This window comes from Cinclus cinclus, chromosome 22 (assembly GCF_963662255.1).
Source record: "Cinclus cinclus chromosome 22, bCinCin1.1, whole genome shotgun sequence".
NCBI lineage: Eukaryota > Metazoa > Chordata > Aves > Passeriformes > Cinclidae > Cinclus > Cinclus cinclus.
The window spans coordinates 1077796-1090331 of record NC_085067.1 but is presented as its reverse complement, the minus strand read 5'-3'; the positions used below and the strand labels follow the sequence as shown (position 1 = coordinate 1090331).

The 12536-nt window shown below is 49.2% G+C and overlaps 1 protein-coding gene across 3 annotated transcripts in view; it reads right to left on the bottom strand.

The window, feature by feature from the left end:
* MSI2 (musashi RNA binding protein 2) overlaps positions 1–12536 on the bottom strand; it is a 199283-nt gene that overhangs the window by 41211 nt on the left and 145536 nt on the right. For all 3 annotated transcript variants that reach the window (XM_062507001.1, XM_062507002.1, XM_062507003.1), the window contains exons 8-9: positions 4878–4960; positions 22–136 (exon numbers count right to left, since the gene is read on the bottom strand). In XM_062507001.1, coding sequence (XP_062362985.1) covers positions 22–136; positions 4878–4960 — 198 coding nt within the window. The remainder of the gene's footprint in view (positions 1–21; positions 137–4877; positions 4961–12536) is intronic.

Genomic DNA, 12536 nt, shown 5'->3' with positions numbered 1-12536 from the left:
AGGGGTGGCTGTGGCACTTACCCAACATTCCCATCCCTAGCATGAAAGCGTCCATGGTGTATGGCAATCCACGTGCCCTTCCTCTCGTCCCTGGTGGAAACATCACTTCTTTAGGTTGTGCTTTCTTACATTCTACCTATTGAGCAGAAACATGTACAAATGAGATGCAAATGAATTCCATGTAAATGTCAAATGCAGAGCTGATCCACTTAAGGGGGGGAGGTTTATTTTTAGCATCTGCCTCCCCACACCTCCTCCCACTCAAAGGTGAACTTCCAGAATAGCGTAACCACATTGGAAAGAGCAAACGTGTGTGTCTCCTTAACCACCCACTGCAGCCCCCCAAAGATGACAGAAGTGCTGATTGAAGAAGTTCTGTGTTCCTGAAAGGGAACCTGGCACTCGTGGGATGAATGGAGGGAGGGCTCCAGCACGGCTCCGTTGCAATCGATAACAGAGAACGACTCCCAGTGATCATTACAAAAAGCTCCTTTTAAAATAGGAATAAAGAATCAATATTTCTACCCAGCAGAAAATTCTGTAAACCCTATTAATAAAGGATCTGCATTCTTTCACTTTCACTTTACTCCTGCTGCCTTTGGAAGTTGCTCAATGCCACTGGAACCTCGTGGTGATTCTACCAGTGCCCTGTGAGCCACCAGCCCAGCCCTGCTGCCAGTGGGACACCCAGGAGCCCAGCCAGCCTCCTTCTCCCTGGAAAAAGGAGAAATACAGCACTTCTCCACGGTTTCTTGCTCAGGCACTGTGCTCTCACCCCCCAGCCCACGCTCCTGTGCTCTCCTCAGCACCGGTGCTACAGTGATTGGTGATAAAACCCATCCAGCCTGGACGGATGGATGGACAATTAAGAGGGAAATGAAGTTTGGATTAGCACTGTTAGAAACAATAACCTGGTAATTAGCTTTTGCAACCATAACCCAGCCCACTGCTGCTTTCTGGGAGCCTGGCAATGCTTCTGATTTCCACAGCACACGGGGATGCAAAGGGAATGGCACTGAGCTGCAGAGGGGCTTTAACCACGATTAAAGGGGAAGCAAAAGTCACCAGTAGGAAAGAGAAATAATTCCTAAGCCTCTGTAAACAAAAGTACCCCATATGGAGGGCAAGAAGATTTTCTGTTATCCAGACAGACTCCATGGGAGGGACGATGGGGGACACTGGACCGGGAGCGTGCCCTGCTCTGCTGTCCTGGGACAGGGACTGCCTGAGCCCAGCCCTGCCAGCTCATCCCAGGGGACTGTCACACTGCCCAGGCTGCAGTGCCACACCAGGAGGTGCTCTGGGAAGCTGCCCAAGCACCATCCATCCCATCAGCAAACTGGGACAGTGCCAGAACAGGAGTGAAGCACCACAACAGTGGATACACTGGAAGCTTGGGGTGGTGCCTCTTCGTCAACAGCAAAAGAAGGAAGAAAAGGGGCCTGGCTGCTCTTCTGCCAGAATCCAGCCCTGTCCTTACAGGGAAGGGGATGGAGATGGCCAGAACCATTCCAAAGCCACAGATACCTCAAGTGGAAAACCCTGGAGGCAGCAGGGATGTCACACATATGACAGGACATGCACTGGGGCTTCTCCAAGAGGAAATTAATATGGATTTATGAGACAGGGCCCAGCTCCATACTGAATTGCCCCTGAGAGCTGCCTGATAAGGGTCTTTGTACACACATCTGGACCTCACTCAAACTTCGAATTCAGCATTTCTGGGCATCTTAATAATTTCCAGATTTTTTTCCACCTTCTCGTATGAGGATGTGCTACACTTTCAGCAGCCCAACAAAGAAAGATTTAACTCTAAGGCTAAAAAAAAAAAAAAGAAAAAAAAAGAAAAAAAGAAAAAAAAAGCAGGGAAACTAAAATTCACTATTTTTGTTTAGTCTAGTTTGGAGAATTAACCTTACACTGGGGTACTCCTGGGTCAAGCAGAGCAGTCAGCCACAGGAACCCAGGAGGGCTGAGCTGGGGAGTGAAAAGCCTCTTATACCCAGCACAACAAAACAGGCTGTCAGCTCTCAGCCCAGGATGTCTCACAAACCCCGGGTTAACAGATTTCCAGGGAAAGCAGGGCTATTTTGAGGAAAGCAGAACGTGCAATATCCACAATGCACAAACCCCCATTGAGCCACCCCGAGACAAGGAGACTTTGTTGTGCCAGCAACGTGTGACCTGCAGCCTGGTGGGCTCTGATCACCTTGGGGACAACGTGTCACTCACACCACAGCAAGCCACACCAGGCAGTAGCAAAAGGGTTTTAAGCTTCTTTTAAAAAATGCATTGAGTCGTGGGTCTGTTGATCTACCACATTAGTGATCAATGGCTGGGGATTGCAACTAAAGGGTCTGGAACAGGCCCTGGCACAGGGTGCACAGAGAAGCTGCGGCCGCCCCGTCCCTGGAAGTGCCCAAGGCCCACAAAACCTGCAAAATCCCACCCTGAGAGGGAGGAAGAGCCAGAGGTGCTGGGCATTGACACAGCCTGTTCCAGAACAGCCCAACATTTCTGTCAGCTGCTCGAGGGCCAGGCGTGAGACCTTGGCTCCAGGCTCAGCTCATCACCCCTCAGCAGCACTGCAGCCAGCATGTGAATGACTCCACCACAGTGGGATCTGAGCGAAAATAATTACTCCATCACATTTCTTTTCCAGCTACTTTTACTTTTCCTTAGAAAAACAGGTGTCTCTTTGAAAAGCAGCCTGATCCTGTCAAAGGAACAATCATCCAAAGACAGCTCGTTTGGGTTTATTGTCCCCCTGCAATGTTTGGAGCATCTTTGGCCTCCCACGTAAATTCCAACTTCCATTTATTAAATACCTCGCTGGCATTTTCTTTTCACTGTCCTACTGCTCGTTTAATATTACATTTGACATTCTAAGCTTTACGGCTGGCAACAGGAGCAGAATGGATGAGCTAAAAATAGCCTGCCAGGGAGGCTGGAGCTGGAAACAGGCTGGGGAGCAGCAGCCACCCCAGTGCCCTTTGCTTGCCCCTGACTTTGGGGAAACGAGCCCAGAGAGGAGGAGGAGCGAGCTCAGGGCCAGCCCCAGCCCAGGGAGATGAGGATGTCCCAGCTGAACAACCTGGGGATGGGGACAGGGTGTCCCAGTCCCAGCTCACTGAGCCACTGCAAACCCCATGGGCTGGGGCTGTTAGGGCTGCACAGCTCAGGGACAGAGGGGGACATGATCCAAGTGTGACATGACCCCAGCGCTGTCCCCAAGCAGCTGTGGGTCACCCCAGGCAGCTGTGGGTCACCCCAGGCAGCAGTGGGTCACCCCAGGCAGCTGTGGGTCACCCCAGGCAGCTGTGGGTCACCCCAGGCTGCAGTGGGTCACCCCAGGCAGCTGTGGGTCACCCCAGGCAGCAGTGGGTCACTCCAGGCTGCAGTGGGTCACCCCAGGCCGGCTGTGGGTCACTCCAGGCTGCAGTGGGTCACCCCAGGCCAGCTGTGGGTCACTCCAGGCTGCAGTGGGTCACACCAGGCCAGCTGTGGGTCACCCCAGGCCAGCTGTGGGTCACTCCCAGCTCCCTGGCCCCCGCAGGGCTGGCATTCAGCTGCAGACACATCAGCAGGGCAATGACTCAGTCCCAAGACAGGATCGTGTCTCATCCCCTGCTCGTGGGCTGCTTTCAGAGTCCGTGCTGGAGGAGTGACAAGAAGAGAATGCTCAGAGATGGTGGCACCTGGAGGGGGCACGGAGCAGGGGCAGAGGAGGGGGAACAACAAACACCAACACCCAAAACTGTTTCTCTTGCTCTTTGGGATGTTCCTCAAGTGTTTTCACCCTGTCCCATCCTCATGCTCCCTGATACCTTCCTGGGAAGGAATTCTCCCAAGAGCCCTGCACCGTTCCTCCCCTCCCAGGAGATGCCAAGAGCCAGGTGAGGCTTTTCCAGCCCCCAGGTGCAGATCCAGGGATGAGGCATCAAACACTGTCCCTGCCTGGGGCACACCAGTACCTCCAGCTCCTCCCAGCACCTCCCCAGGGCAATCTTGAGCCCTGCTCCAGACAAAAGCCTGCTGTGGGGAACAACTAAACCTATGGAATGTGGATAGGAAAATCCTGGAGGGGAGCTCTTCCTTCCCACCTGCCAACCCCTAAATTTACATCCCCAGCGTTTCTAATTTGTCTGTTGTGTGGGGGTGGTTGGGGTTTGTTCTGAAGGTACAATAACAGCATTTAGAAACTGGAAAAAGGGAATGAGCCTCCCCCAGCCCACAGGCACTCAGGTGAGCTCTGTGGGGACAGGCAGGAGACCTCAGTGCAGGAGGGACAATGGGACAGGCAGAGGCAAAGTCCACAGCATCCACCTGAAGTGAAGCAAGAGACTTCCCACAGGACCAGGAGCACTGCCCCAGCCCTGCCCCACCACCCCACATTTGGCCAAGGGGACCCCTCACTTTTATTTCAGATGCATACTGTAGGGAGGAACAATATGAGGAATATTATTTCAGTGCCCTGGGAAAAATTAGCAAGTCAAATATTGAATTAGGCCTCCAGCATATGCCAAGGAGATTGCTTTGATCTTATCCACACTAAAAGCTCTATTATTTAATTTAAAGTCTGTGAACACATATCAGACCAATATACAATGCATATCTGAATACACATTTGAGAAGCAAAGGATGTTTTGACAAAGGGAAGAAGAATATTTTAGCCGAAAATATCAAAGTTACTGCAGCAATTGAAATACAAATGCCCCTTTTCATCTGGCTCCGGGCAACCCACAACCTGGGACCTGCCTGTCATTGAGGAGGAATTTCACCTGGGTTCTGTGCTGGAGAAGCTGAACTCACACTCTCCTCAATCCCTTTGGCTTCACACACCAAGAGCTGCTCTGGGGCACAGCACCAACACTCACCATTTTATTATTGATTTCGTGGAAATGAATTTCACAGACTTTTTCCACCACATCTTCATTTTCAAAAGTTACGAAGCCAAATCCTATTTAATAAAGATACAAAAAAGGGGAGGGGTAAGGAAAACATTAGTTAAGTGTAACAGTTTCATTTTAATAAAGCATTTTTTTAGCCACTGGGACTTTGGAAAACTTCCATAACACCATGCACGTGTGACTCCACCTGCTGCCTATGGAGCTGCTCCTGAGCTCATTGCAGCCTAATGGAGGGAAGAGGCATTGTCTCAGGGAAAATTAATATGGTTCTGTTCCAGCTCTTCCATAGGATTTAATGGAGAATTAAAACCTCCTTATGGATTTTTTGATCCATCCTGCAGAATTTAATGGATAGTTACACCCCAGTTACACGATGGCTCGGAAACTACAATAGGGCTGTATTTTCTTTTACACCTTATAGGTTTTTAAGAGCAATCTCTACAAAACCCAATTATATTTCTATGGAACCATATTGATTTCATCTCTTGTTTAATTCCACGGGACTTCTCCATTAGAGCTGACTCATTACACGACCCAAAAACCATAAAAATCTGGGAAGACAGAAGATGATTCCTCATTTACCCCTGGCAAGGAGAAAAACCCCAATGCTTCCCAAACACAGAGCAGCACTTTGTGTTTCTGCCCGCTCTGTGTCGGGTCAGCCCTGCTCCGGAGGTGCTTATTTGTCCCTTTCTTCCTGAATTACTTCCTCTAATACCTCATCAGGACATCCTGAGGCCTCCAGGAACCCATTACATTTAAAGCCTCTGATCTAATGGTTCCTCTCTTCTCCACTGCTGCTTCAAAGAGCGAGGCTTTGGGCTGGTTGAGGCTGTTTGATGCCTGCTGCCTGCCCGTGGCTGCACACAGCCTGCTCTGCTGGGGCTGCACTAACAGGACCTGGCAGCCCACCACAGCTACACACCGAGCTCCTGCTCCTGCCTTGACAAAAAATCCTCAGGCTAAGGAAAAAAACCCAATCTCATGCGCTGGAGAAAGCTCGATGAGTCAACATCCACACCAATTATGCTAATGAAATCTTAAGACTCTACTAAGAAGACGAACTCCATCCCTGTTTCCAAACTGGAAACTGCTGGACTCTGCACTGGTCAAACACTGCACGAGGCTGAGCAGGGACAGCCCCAGTGCAGTCCTGGCTGAAGAGGAAAATACATTTCCAGGTGAGGTCCCTGACAGCTCTTTTGGGCGTGCACAGCACCTGCAGCCGTGGGGAATGCTCCCATTCCACTCCAGAAGCTCTTACTGGGGGAAAGATCACCAGGAATGGTTCCCAGCCCTCCTCCAAGGCATCACCCAGCACAGCAGGCTCACCACAAGCTCTGCACTTAGAGCAGGCAGCAGCTTGAATTTTTTTACGTAACTCACGTCTTTCATTTGCCTTCTAAATTACTCCATTTAAATCTACCTTAAACAGACCTGCAGTTAAACCTAAAATTCTTGTGGTTAACTGCCTGAATGTGGCATCCCAGGAATCCCAGAGCTGGGAGCAAAGCGTGGCAGGACCAGGGCCGGGCTGGGGCTCCAAGTCATTAATTGTTTGAGCACCAGCAACATCTTCATCATTAGCAGCTCATTTGCAAGTGCTGCAGTTCAGGATTTCTCTTTCAGCTTGTGGCAGGTTTTGGTGCCAGGATGGAGGGGAGAGGGAATTCAGGAGATTAGCCCTAATATTCGAACACCGTGAGGAAAACACTGCAGTCATTACAGTGTCTGGACTCGGCAACGAATTCCCATTCTCATCCCTTTCCATATGGCTTAAGCACAGGTTTATCAAGAAATTATTTGTCTGATTAAATCAGACGGCCGAAATCAGAAATGCTTCCCGCATTTCCAGATTCTGTAACAATAAAGTAACAATCCGTAGGTGTTAGCAGGCATTTGCAGGTTTCTGACAGATCTGTGGCACTTGGTCTGCTTGTCCTGGAGAGGAAAATGAGAGGAAAACCAGAGGAAATCCAGAGGTGACCTCTACAATGCCCAACACCTCAAACTCAGTGTGAGCAACTGAGGATTTCCATCTTAAATTCCTCCCTGGGAGGGTGGAAAGGACCTGGCACAGATTGATGGAGAAGTTGTGGCTGCCCCATCCCTGGCAGTGTCCAAGGACAGGGCTTGGAGCAACCTGCGCTAGTGGAAGGGTCCCTGTCCATGGCAGGGGTGGATGGACACCTTATGGTTCCTTCCAACCCAAACCATTCTGTGGTTCTTTACTTGTTTCACTTTTTGGATATCAAATTCCAACTTTTAATAACTGCACCCACGCAAAGATCCCCCTGCACGCACAGTCTTACTAGTTCCCATAATGAATACACATATTTAAATTACCCAAACTCTCAGAAACCTTCCTGGGCTAAATAGACAATTATTTCTTCTGAGAGGTACCAAGAGTCAACAAAAAAAAAAAAAAAAAAAAAGGTTCTCAGAAAGTGTATGGAAAAGATTAACCCAAAACAAAGGCAGCTGTTGAAAACGGTGACAGAAATAGGATTCCGGTTGTCAAGGAGCACACGTTTTAAAATGAAATTATACTGCATCCTTCTGAATGAAGCTATTATTGGAAGCTAACAAGCTCTATTTAAGAGATAAGCATTTAACAGAGTCAAACGGTTGGGTTTTTTATTCAAATGAATAAAACTGAATATTCATTTGAATAATCTTTTCTGTAAAAGAAAAGACAAAGAAGAGAGAGAAAAATAAAGCAAGAGGCAAACAGATGCCCCAAACGAGAGGCTGTGAGCCAAGCACCAGCACTAAAGGAAGCTGAGACATGTATCCACGACCCTCAGGTGAAAAATCCTCCTCTTGTGTCTGCTGGGAATGAAGAGTTATTCCACTCCATTCATCTGCTGAAAAAGGAGCCAGCACACTCATCTGCTGGTCAGTGGGCACCAACAGGCACCAAAATGATGCCAGCCCAGACACCTGAAATCCAGTGGTTCAGGACATGTCCTCCAACACACTGTGGCACCAGAAAGAAGAATTCAGAATGAATTTCTTCATGGAAAGGGTTGGAAGGAGCTGCCCAGGGAGGTTTGGGGTCCCCGTCCCCAGAGGTGACACTCAGAGCTCTGGGCTGGGGACAAGGTGGGCATCAGGCACAGCTTGGGCTCGGTGATCTTGGAGGTCTTTCCCAATCCCAGTGATTCTGGGATCCTGTGAAAAACCTCCCTTGATCCCAAGCCTTGTTCAGCCAGCAAAGCTGCCCAGGCCTGTGGGAAGGTGGCTCCAAAAGAGGCAGCTCAGCATGTTCTGCCATGGTATTCCAGAAATAAAACAAACATTGTCCAGAGAAAGGGACTGAAACCATAAAAAGATTAAAATACTGTAAAAGAATAGTCAGAAGCCATAAATACTATTAAGAAGCCAGACCGAAGACACCAAATGTCAGGGCTCCCATGTTCTGTATTTTGTTTTTTTTCACACTCTAACCAACCACATTTCACACTTTTGTCATCACTTGAGTGTTTTTACGTCAAACTTGGTAAAATATAGCTGAGATGACGACACCAGGGCTGTGAAATCCATCTCCTTTCCCTGGCTGGCAGCAGCACCCCCCAGCCCAGGCCTGGCTGCACAGTGATCCGTGTCACAGCTGTGGCTGCACACGCCGAGGACGTCACTGCCTGGCAGAATGACACGAGAGCAGCTCACCCAGGGAAAGGTCTCACTGTCAAACCTCTGCTCGCCTTCCAGCAAGCAAAGCAGGGTGATTGCATCCCACACCATAGAGGTTAAAGCCAGGCTAATGCTGGGTTAACCCTGGAGGGCTCTGATGGGCAGAGCAGGTCCCTGCCAGAGCAACGCCACAGGTACCAGCACCTCCATCACCACCTGGTGCCTGAGCCAGACCCAGCTCAGCAGGCAGGCACAGCTCTGAGGGGCTCTCCAGCCACCTGAAAGATGCTCTGCTGGGTGAAGACAAGGCAACTCGAGCCTGCTTGAAGCCCCAAGGTGCCTGGAGGTCACCTTGCGATGCGGAGCAAATCACTGAATCTCTGCTGTGCTGCCTCTGCCCGAGCTGTGCCCACCCTGCTGGTGAGCCTGCAGGGTCCCTGCAGCTGGAACAGCCTTGTCCTGCACTTACAGCAACCTGAGAGCTCCCAAAAGTATTCTGGGAACTAGGGGGTCACCAAGGCTCTTTTGTCCTGCACAGCAATCCCAAAGAACAAGGAGACAAGAGCAGGGAGAGGACAAAGGGGATCTACACAGCTCTCATCACACCAACAGGGCTCTGCTTAAACCTTGCTGCTGCTGCTCAGCAAGAACCATCCCACAGTGCAGGATCAGAGTCCCCTCACCCACACAGAGTGTTCCACAGAACCACCCTGCTCCTGACCCCCACCATTTGGCACTGGGATGAGTCCCTGGAGTCCCCCCAGTCCCTCTGGTGCTGGTGTGGAGCCCCCCAAGCAGTGGCTGTGCTGAGATGGCAATCTCCAGCCTGACACCCTCTGCAGCTCCCAGCATCTCCAGTAATGAGGAAATATTAGTTCAGGCTGTGCTCCCCCCTTTGTGTCAGGGCTCTGGACCCGACCCTGCCTGCATCTGCTCCGCTCCTCACATCTGAGTTTCCTTCAGCTCTGAAACACACAGTCCAGTCCTGCTGTGGTATTATTTATGCACCTGCTTTCTTGTTTATACCCATAGTTTTGGCAGCTGGTCCTGTGAAAGGTAATAAAATGCCTTTCAAAAGTAAAAAAAAAAAAAAAAAATTAAAAATGAAGAAATGTGACCAGACAAGCCAGGCATAATAACATTAAAGCCCGTGTCAATTAATTTTTCCTCTTCTTGATAAACGAGCCCCATTCCATCCATTAATAATGAGGGAAGAAACAAGAAAAGTTGACACTGGTTTAATTTATTTTCTCAACTTGCCTGGTCATATTTCTCCCTGTTGCAAAGCTTTCTGGTGCTGCTGGGAATTGCAAGTGGCTCCCACACAGTCGATGCATAGATTGGTGTGAATCAATACCATTCTACTTTATTCACACATCCCTTGTAATCAGAGAGGAAAAAGTTCCTTAGTAAGCTCCCAGCCTGCCAAGCTGCCTTATAAAAAAAATAATAATAATAATAATAAACTTGCAGGTGGGGATGGAAAGGGAGATGTGAAACCAAGTTCTGTGATCACTGTCACCAAGTCTTGTCTTCACAGATGAACAGAACACACTGAGCAGAGGGGACAGAACATTTTAATTACTCAGACAGTGAACCATGGATGTTTTTAACTTCTGTCTAAAACAAGTCATTACCCCCAGAATCTGGGAATGGGGACCTGGGGGTTTAATCCTGCGTCAGGGAAAAGCCATTCATTCCTCAGCCCCAGAACATGACAGCCAGGACTTGAAAACTCAGCCCCGACTTTGCCACCTCCTTAGGCTGTGCCTTTTGGAGAAGTCACTTAAATATTCCCTGTGGTCTGCATCCCACACCTCTTCCCCCTCACTTCCTTGTCCCTTCCTCCGAGTTTTCATACTGCAACTCAGCTTGTTAGAGCCAAAAGCTGTCTAGAACAAAAGCTGACAAAAGCTGTTATTTCCTATTATTCCAATTTCCTGTGCTGCAAACACACGGAAGGAGAGGTTCTGGTTTCCAAAGGAGCAATTCTGCACATTCAGGGAACACAGTCACAACCTGAGACAAACATCTCAGATTTCACCTCCTGATCTCCAAGGAGGGGTTTGGCTGGTGACCACCTGCTCCAAGGTGAGCAGGATCTCACCTCATCCTTGTGATAACCACACCAAGGAGAGGGATGCACCAGCAGATGGAAGGGGAAGAAGGGGGTTAAAACCTGAGGTCTAGGATGGAAAATATCCTCATTTAAGTGTAGCACGAGCTCTCCAGCCCTGCTGCTGTGACTGACACCCACCGAGACATGATCTGCCCACACATCCACCAGGTGTGAACGCACACCTTGGGTATGGAGCACGGTCAGGCTCTCCTGGCAGACACAGGCAGCTATTGGAAGTGTCAGTGTATTCCCCACGACAGGAGAATAAATTCCCAAAATGAAGTGAGCAGATGAGTGAGGCCGTCCCGGCGCGGCGGTCAGCGCCCAGCTGGACAAAGGGCACCAGCAGCATCCTCCTCTGCTTTTGTCTGGGAAAGCTGCAAGGCTCAGGCTCCTCGCTCCGTCCTCCCACGCTGCGTGCCATCTCCAAAGTGAGAATTTCTCAGAAACAGGAAAAGGCAGCTCGGGGTGAGCAGCCACGTGGCAGCTGTCCTTCTGAACGGGGCAAAATCCACCCAAACCAGCTCTGCTGAGGGATTTTCCTCAGGGGAGGATGGAGAGTACAGGGACTTGTCCCCCTCTCAAATGAGCCAATCTGACCAAAGGTTTCCAGGTTCAAAGGGCACCAGGCAGGGCTGGCATGGGGTCCCGGGCAAAGCCCTGGCAGTGGCAGAACACCCAGGGACCCCCGAGCCTGTCACAGACCACGCTCATGTCAGCAGCACCTGAACTCTGGGTAATCCATTTTTCATAATAACAAATCCTCATTAAAATTTTATTTTATTAACGTTCTGAAATCAAACCAAAGCACTGAGTACATAATGACTGAGACGCACACTACGCAGAGCTTACTAAATGCCACTTTTATCATATTGTTAATTAACAGAAACGATTAATGCGTTCGCAGATCATTTAGAAGCATTAGCGGTGACCTAAGAAAAATTGCAGGTACGTGTGATACATCTGCACTTTTCCATAGGAATTTTCTACAGAGGAGGCCCCAGAGTTTGCTCCCAGTTCAGCCTCTCTCTGTTGGGGACATCCGTGTCTCAACGGGCACAGATGTGTCAGCACCTCAGGAATTAAAGCACCAGGCTGGAACGTGAGATACTGCAGGAGAAAATGATCTCCACTGTTTTCCTTTTCCTCAGTATTTGGGAGCAGCCCCACCCTCACAGCCTTTCACTGCTCCCTGTTACTCAGGTACAGATTTCCCAGCTTCATAAGAAGTCAACAGTATGGAAATGCTGGGAATGCTGCTGGGTGGGAGAATACAGCAGACTTCAACAGGTTTGTTTGTGCTATCAGGAGAAGAAAACCCCAAGTATTTGTAAAATCCAATTAATCCACCTACAACCAGAATGGGAATCTTGTGCTTCTGTCTATTCATTAGTGAGACCTACAGATTTTGGCAATCAGGCAGGGACAAAAGGCCACCACCCTTGGTGCCAGTCAGCCCAGTCAGGCTCCCATCAAAAAATCCAGCCCCTGATGCTGCCTCAGCCACTGAGTGCCACGTCCTGCCATCTTTATCTGTTTGCCCACAGGCACCAGATACTCTCTGCCTGTCAATTCTTCCACAGTTTATTACCAAATTTCTAAAATATTACATTTTTTATTATATCCAAATCCACTTTATTGCATTTGACAATACAGATAATCACATACCATATGCTCTAATGTTTCGAACCCAATGCATGTTGACAGCAGTTTTTATTCATGATGCATAATTCCATCCAGGGCTGACAAAGGCAGTGCAGAACCCAGCCTGGTGTCAGGGTTCGGAGGGGGGAGGAATCCTTTTTTCCATTTCCTTTTCTTCCTTTTAACAACAGATTTACGAAACTAGGAGGAAAGATGCTTTGCTTTCT